The sequence below is a fragment of the Octopus sinensis genome, unplaced genomic scaffold, assembly GCF_006345805.1.
Source record: "Octopus sinensis unplaced genomic scaffold, ASM634580v1 Contig08735, whole genome shotgun sequence".
NCBI classification, from domain to species: domain Eukaryota; kingdom Metazoa; phylum Mollusca; class Cephalopoda; order Octopoda; family Octopodidae; genus Octopus; species Octopus sinensis.
Window position 1 is genome coordinate 122,061 of NW_021831284.1, and position 7,963 is coordinate 130,023.

The following is a 7,963-nucleotide window of genomic DNA, read 5'->3' on the forward strand; positions in this document are numbered from 1 at the left end:
CTCGGATAAAAGATTGGGAAGGACGTCAGTCGACTTAAAGCTGAATAATTTATCCGTTCCCTTCTGCATGAGTCAGACGGTCCTAGGGGTAACCCTCGACATGCAACTCTGTTTCTCCCCACATGTGGACAACCTCCTTCGCAAATGCAAACAAAAACTGCAAATTCTACGAACCCTATCTGGAATTTGGAAAAACGGGTCGCACCCGGTACTGGCGAATATCTACCGCCAGTACTTCGAACCTTGTGTTGCGTACGCTTGCGGATCATGAGGTCCGCGGCTATCGTGGTCCAACAGGAGGCGAATCGAGGAGGCCCAACAAAGGGCCCTCAGATTAACCGATCGTTGGTCACATGATAGCCAACGCCCCGGTCCAGCCTCTCTGGAAGACCTCATCAAGCTGAACCTGGGCCCGTCAGCGACTGCTCCGCCAAAAACGGCCTGCCGCCCTGTACGATCTTGTGTGGGCTCGTGGAAAGACCACCGAGCGAGGATGAGGTCCCTGGTTGAGTGCATCGGGATCACGTGACGTTTGTTCGGTTTTTAGCGTGGTCTTGGTGATTTAATAAATAAATAACTGATTCACAAGGCTAAGGTGAAGATTGTGCCAATTGTTATTACGTGGGATGGAATCGTCTCAACGTTCTACCGCAAGTACATGGAGCTCCTTGGGATTGAAGAACGTGTTCGGTCTTACATCCAGACTGTAACGCTGAAGGCCACTCTGGAGAGCATGTTTGTTGAGTACAAACATGGCTTCAGTGAAATCCTGGACTCTGCAAATTTCGTAAATAGGAACTAACGGAAATATAATTTCTCTATGAAGATCAGCAAGTCCCTTAAGACATCCAGAGATTGCGCGCCCCAGGAGGAGATTGAAGATCATGGCGAGGACGATCAATGTGGAGTCATGGGGAACTCAGAAAGGAAAAATGTATATAAAGCCTCTATAGCTCAGAGGTAGAGCATTGGTCTTGTAAACCAAGGGTCGGGGGTTCGATTCCCTCTGGGGGCTTAATTTTATAAAAATATATGTCAAAATTTTTGATAGTTGTTTCTTCCACAAGATCCTATATTAAAAAAACCTGGTAAACATTTTTCCTTCTAACTAGTTTTTTAAACGCAAGTGGTTCAAATATATTCTCTGAACAAAATATAATAAGCTGTCAATCCTGGGCACGTTACGAGGCCCCTCAAGGATCGTAAGATTCTCAAGTACGGCCACCTCTCGAATTCCCTCCTATTCACAATATTTGCTTTTGAGTCTTCAGGGATCTTCAGCTCCAAGACGATTTACTTCCTTCGCTCCTTCGGCTGACGGATATCAAGAGTAAGACAGGCTCTAAAAACGTCTGTCGATCCCCGGGATTCGTGGAAATGGCTTTGCTATTTGGAGACTAGCCGAGCGTCTCGTGAGACATTAGTTAAATTAATTAAAATAGATAAAATGCAAATAATAATGTCAAAAACTTTACGAAGGAATTCAAATATTGATAAAACACGCTTGTGATCATTTTTAGGATCATTGAAAAAGCAAAAACATTTTTTTAAATATTTAATGATTTTTTTAAGTTTTTGAATTTATTAATAAAGAAAGGACAAGAGAAAAATCGTCATTGGCAGATAGCCAGAGTATTGCTGATTTTGACTATGGCTAATTTTTTGATGTTTTACACAAAAAGTTAATTTTTTGATAAAATTTATAAAATATATATGAAAATAACTAAATTAATAATGAATAGTTTTAGTTTTTTTTTATTTATGTAAACCAAAAGAGAAATAGTCATTGGCAGATAGCCAGAGTATTGCCTCTGACTATTGCTATAGATATTCTTTCGATTTCGATTAATTAATAATTCAAAATTTAAATGTCTATGTGGGGTCTAACAAACTATGACATGTTTCTTCCATTAATCTGTACAATACAAATTTGTGAATTTGCATGGAATATATATTTAAATAACAGACAAGTTAAACATAGATAACTATTATTATAGTATAAAGTATACAAAACATACACAAAAATTCGAGCTGAACACAGTAATCTTGTTTCAGACAGCGTTTTCGAAAAATCTCGACTTTATAAACTTGATAAAAGCAAATTCGGATTTACAATGTCAATATTTGATATTTTTTTAATCTTTGTTTTATTAATTTATATAATTATTAAAGCTTTCGATTGCTACGCAAATTTACAAAACCGTTTGGATTATTTCCAGCAATATCAATTCTAATCAAGTTTTTTTTGCGAATAAAATGTTTTAGTATGTCGCAACAATCATTTTTTTTGACAATCTTACCTTGTCTACGTACACTAATTTTCGTTCCCTTTTCTTACTATTCTGACTTTTTAATAGAAGCTAGACATGGTTTCAACAAACAAGTATTTTATCACTATTATAATTTTTATTAGACAGTGACGTTTTTTATTAAAGACAAAATAAAAAAATTGTTGTTGATTTTATTTTTCGGGATTTTTATTGGGGTGGTTACACTCTTTATAATAAATAAAACTGGAGAATCATTTGCGAATTATTTAACACAATTCGTTTTTATTGTCAATTTAGTGAGTCATTTTGAATTATGTTTAGTTTATTTTTTTATATATATGGAGAGTTTATAGCTCCTTTATTTGATACTTTTCGTGAATTGCCACAGTCAGAGTTGCGTACAAGAATTGAAGATTTGGCCTCTTCTTTGAACTTTCCCCTTCATAGACTTTTTGTGGTTGAAGGTAATTTTTTATTATTTTATTTTTTAGGATCCAAAAGATCATCTCACAGTAATGCTTATGTGACTGGATTTTATAAAAAGAAGAAAATTATTTTATACGATACTCTTATTGGAGCCGATAATTCGGAAAATGTAAAATTTAGTTTTTATAAATATTTTAGAATGAAAAAACTATCCAAGACGAATCTTCTCAATCAGGCGAAAGAATGACCAATGATGAGATTGTGGCAATTCTAGCCCACGAATTAGGTCATTGGAAAAACTGGGACGTTTTTAAAATATTTGCCCTTCTTCAAGTATCTTTTTTTCATTAGTTAGATTCAACTTTTCATTACATTCAAAACATGTGGATATTTTTTGTATAACTCTAAATTCTACAATGCCTTTGGGTTTGGAACTGTGAATGTTCCAGAAATGCCTCCGTTGATTGGACTTGTCTTAATTGTTTACCTTATTTTACCACTTCAAGAACTATTGAATATATTAATGGTCACTGCGACTAGATATAACGAGTTTGGAGCTGACAGATTTTCTACAATGATTGGATATGGGGATTACTTACAATCTGCATTAAAAAAATTGTATCGAAATAATTTGTCGTTTATTTACGATGATTGGTTATATGCCAAATTGAAATATACACATCCACCATTGATTGAGAGACTCGATGCAATAATCAATGATTCCAAAAAGATTTCTTAGTTTAGTGGGAATATGATTTTTTTTTGATTAAAAATAATACTTTAACTCAAATACATTAGAGTTTTAAATAAAAAAATCAATAAATTGAAATTAGAATTCACAGGCGAGAATCTATTTTAAATATTCTTAATTAATCTAAATGAATTACTCAAGTTACTCATATTTTTTTTTGTCAATAAAAATTCCGAATTGTCAGAAAAGAATAAAAGAAGGTTTCAAATTAGTACATATAATGCATATTGACTTATAACTATTTCTTTATCGAGGAACACTATGAAAATCGTCATTACGATAAATTCTACAAGGTTACAGATGAATCACGTTTACTAAAAATCACACGACCTCAGGTCTATAATTCCGGATATAGAGTGTAAAATTAACAAAATAAATTCGAAAAAATAAAATAAAACAATAGAATCACATCAATTAATTAAAATTAAATTGAAAATTAAAATTATAAATATGAGGCTACTTGACGATCCAGTTTCATGTTTATCCCTATCACTCTTACACATATAAAATCTTACATTTTTATTTGTTTTCGAATTTCTGTATTAATATTTATTGTCGTTTTTGTTATAGTTGCTTGTTTATATTTTGTCGAAAAGATTTTATCAGAACTTAAATCTCCACATATATATTCATTTGATTTTATATTTTTGGAATATTTTCTAAAAACGGTTTTATTCAATATCTAAATTTCATGCATCTAAATATTCTATACATTTATAGAATAAGTTATTTCTTCTGTTAAATTTTTTATAAATTGAGTTTTAAAGTTATATAGCTTTTTTTCATTTGTATCATCACCTGATTTAATGCCATATCTAAGCAAAAATAATTTAATTATTACTGATCCTAAGATTGATTGTTCCAACATCTTTTTGATTGATTTGTTTCTACATGATCCACACATTTTTTATCGCTTAAACGTGATAATAATTTGCATGAACGAAATACCTTTGTTTTAAAGTCATTTAATGTTGAACATGAGGTCACTGAATGCTCATTTTCGCTTTGAATCAAATTATTTAGAGGGTTTTTATTTTTTAGAATATTTATGAAATCCGTGTTTAGTTCTTTTTTAATGTTTGAAAATAGATTATTTTCATTTTCGGATTCATCATCCAACATTTTACTTTTTGTACATAACTAATTTATTTAGTGAATTATTTTCTAATATTTTACAGTAATTTTCTGAGGTATTTCAGTGACAATATTTTGCTGCCATTTCACTATAAATTTGGAAAGATATTTTAATGGTTTGGTCATTTCATCTACACCGTGTATCAACAAGAATTGTTCTACTGTTGCTGAGTATTCAAATAAACTATCAATAATAAATATAGTTAGAATTATACCTTTTAATAACATATGCATAGTCTTGAAAATATCCTGAAATGCTTTGGTGACAAAAATGTCTACAAAGTTTAACTGAATTTGCTCCGAGACATTTTCTACAATGAAGTAGTTTACAAATGTGGATTGCTCTTTTTTGACTTTCAATTAATACTGACTCGCTTAAAATTAAAATTTTTTGGAAATTATTTATCAATGTTCTAATATAAATAACAGTAAAAAAACCTCGTTATATTTGTACTCGATAACATATGTTTACTGAAATTAGCAAATATTTCATCATTTTTCACTATTTCATCAAAATTGCTCATATCAAGACACGGGGTGTCATTTTGTACGATCTTATCCGAAAATGTTCGTTTATTTAAATCTACAATTTGTTGAGAAAATTCGTAAATTGCTTTCAGAAAATTTTCAGGAGTCTATAAAATTAGTTATTCAAAATATAAAATGATACTAAAATTATAAATATAACCTCATTTCCAGAAATATAAAGTAAAAATCGAATTAAAAACGGCCGAATTATTAAATTCGCCATTTCAATTGCCAACTCACGATTCACAACAGATTGTAGATCTTCAAATATATTTACAAATGTTTTTAGCGTTGAAACTCGATGATGCACTATTAAATAAAATTTTAAATTCCCACTCCATAAAACTGAATAACTGGCATTGAAAATTCCATATAATTCTTTGAAATTATCTCCAAATTCTTTTTGGAGCATTTTATGAGTATTTTGTAGATATGAAGCTTCTATTTTAGCCGTACAACATGAAAATCCACTTTCAAATGTTGGACAATTTAAGTCGCCTAAAGAACAATCATGATTTACAAAATAAAAAACACCATTAAAATTTTCTCTCTCTTTATTTAACATTTCATCCAAAAAGTCATTTTCTTTATTAACAAATTCAGCAATTGTCTGATGACAAAATTCCATTTCAAGCAACTTACTTTGTTGAGAAATAGAAAATAAGAAAATAAATGAAATGAAGTTATTTTTAGTGTTCATTAAAATACTTGTAAAAAAATAAATAAAACGAGCAAAAACAGTGTTTTAAATTCATTAATTATTGAATTATTAAAATAATTTAATAGGATTAATTCATTTTATCGAAATAATAATTGCTTTACGTATTTGCATTATAAGAATTTTTGAAAAATATTCTTTCAATCTTTAAGAATAACAAATTAAAATAACTATTTATAATGACCCAGCGGCAAGGACGCAGTGTGCGTTGCCCCGAACAATGGCCAGGCCGATGCGCTGGCGGAACCAGAGGCCCTCTCTCGTGTCCTTGAGCCTCCTCCCGATGGACTGCCCGACTTCGTTGAGGAACGAGTCAGTCTCCTTTCCCGTAGCTCCAGAGGTCTCCAGGGCGATTGCCGTAACGCGGTAGCGGTCCGCGAGCGAAGAATATTTTTGTATTTTGATCTTTTCGGCGTGGTTTGCCGCCGAACAAGGGTTTGCAGCGGAAGAATGGATCCTCGATTTTGAAAAGGTATCCACAACGGTAACATCCCATACGAGGGCCTTCCCCGACGAGTACGGGAATATTGTCATCCCGTCAGGCCTTTTGCCATCTCCCCGATCGAGTCCGACCGGTTCGAGGAGGCACGAATGGCCCGCCGATTCGAGACCGGCCTTCACGATTTCATTGAGGGCCTTGTGTCTGTGTTCCCTGCCTGCGCTCCTCTTGTAGGAAAGTGGGTGCAGTCCCTTTTTGTCAACGTCCTCACCGCATCTGCAGCGGTGTTTTGCGCAAACATCCAGGCCGAGACGGTGAGCCACTCCGATGCGTATGGCAGCATCGTCTAGCCACGTCCCGATGCTGGAAAGAGTAAGAGCCTTCAGCCAGCTGCCAGAGTGAGGGGCGGATGCCACACGAAGGCATGCCAGGCGGTGTTGATCAAGGGTTGCCGAGAGCTCAGACACACGCGCTCGGCATGCGATAGAGTCCCAGGCACGTTGGGAGGAGAAATCTTCGGGCCTCTCAGAAAAGGAGCGATCCCAGGTAGTGAGCCCATCCGAAAAAGCACCGTCTAGGCAAGATCCGAAAGATTTGAGTAGGATCTCAGAGGCCAGGTTGTTGCACATCGAAAGGGAGGATAGATATGCCGGAAGTGCCAAATCAGATGCAGTGCGGATTCCCGCACCTCCGAATCTCAGTGGGAGCGAGCATTGGGCCCATCCCGGGCCATCGAGATGGACATTGAGGACGAATTCGGCAGTCTTTTTCAGGATTGCGTCGTATGCGGCGAGTAGGTCCATATGCAGGAAGCAGGGATTGCTCCTGAGGGTGAAAATGAGTTTCGGCAGATTAATGCTGTTCTTCAGGAGGAAAAATGCAGTGTGCGAGTCCAAGATAGAGAGATTTGTTGAAAGTCTTTGGAAGTGTTCGGCTTTGGCGGAAATCACATCAATGGGGATGTGATGATATCTCCAGCAAAGCTAAAGCGGTCAGACCTACATTGGAAAAGCAGTCTCGCTTGTTTCGGCGGCGCAACTAGACCTGAAAACGGTGCGTGGCTTAATGCCATCATTTCCTTACAGTCTGGAACTCTTCTCGATAATGACTGTGTAAGGATTGGCGTAGAAATGCGTTTTGGACTTAATGTTTGTTTGGAGGGCCAATGCCGATGTGGTAGTGAACTCGATACCAAAGGATTACATCCCCTTTCATGCAAAAGGAGTGCTGGCCGTCCTCCCAGACACACCTGAAACGTTGTAATTCTTGTATAATATAAATTCTCTGCCATCTTTAAGATAATGAAAAATTTCTTAGGTAAATGGGAACCTATTACCGCTACCTTCATTTCTTTATATGGCAAGAATAATGACAGAAATCAATTACCTAATTCTACATGATCATTGTTTTGATTCTTATTTAGTTGGACTCAATAATCAGAAGACACTCGGCCTTTTCTGAGATTCCCACGGAAATGAAAAGAGTAGTAACCTGCAATCGCTTTCAGAAAGTCCAAAATGAATTGAAAATGATTTTTTCTATCTTCGGGGATTTTTTTAATCTATCCTCAAGGGAACATTATCATAAAAAAATTGAACGACTGGTTTTCTTTTAGCTTGGACTCGTTGATGACGATTAAATCCAGATTCCCTTTCTTTACCATCACTATGGGGCATCCACGGTAGCATGCCAGATAG

At 35.1% G+C, this 7,963-nt stretch overlaps 1 protein-coding gene and 1 non-coding gene across 2 annotated transcripts; both read left to right on the forward strand.

The window, feature by feature from the left end:
• Positions 1–658: 658 nt before the first annotated feature.
• LOC115227898 (CAAX prenyl protease 1 homolog) lies at positions 659–3,435 on the forward strand. The gene is made up of 6 exons (XM_036498775.1): positions 659–787; positions 1,998–2,116; positions 2,266–2,383; positions 2,414–2,566; positions 2,599–2,734; positions 3,203–3,435. The coding sequence occupies exons 1-6, from the start codon at positions 659–661 to the stop codon at positions 3,433–3,435; spliced, it is 888 nt and encodes a 295-aa protein (XP_036354668.1).
• Positions 944–1,015, forward strand: Trnat-ugu. The gene has a single exon. It is a non-coding gene; the product is annotated as a tRNA-Thr (tRNA).
• Positions 3,436–7,963: the final 4,528 nt, after the last annotated feature.

Excerpts from the sequence above, each read along its gene's own strand:
- LOC115227898 (XM_036498775.1), top strand. The coding sequence starts at position 659 with ATGGAGCTCCTTGGGATTGAAGAACGTGTTCGGTCTTACATCCAGACT. Across the intron at positions 2,567-2,598 it reads TCGTTTTTATTGTCAATTTA|TTTTATATATATGGAGAGTT; the intron begins GTGAGTCATTTT and ends TTTAGTTTATTT. Across the intron at positions 2,735-3,202 it reads TAGACTTTTTGTGGTTGAAG|AACTATTGAATATATTAATG; the intron begins GTAATTTTTTAT and ends TACCACTTCAAG.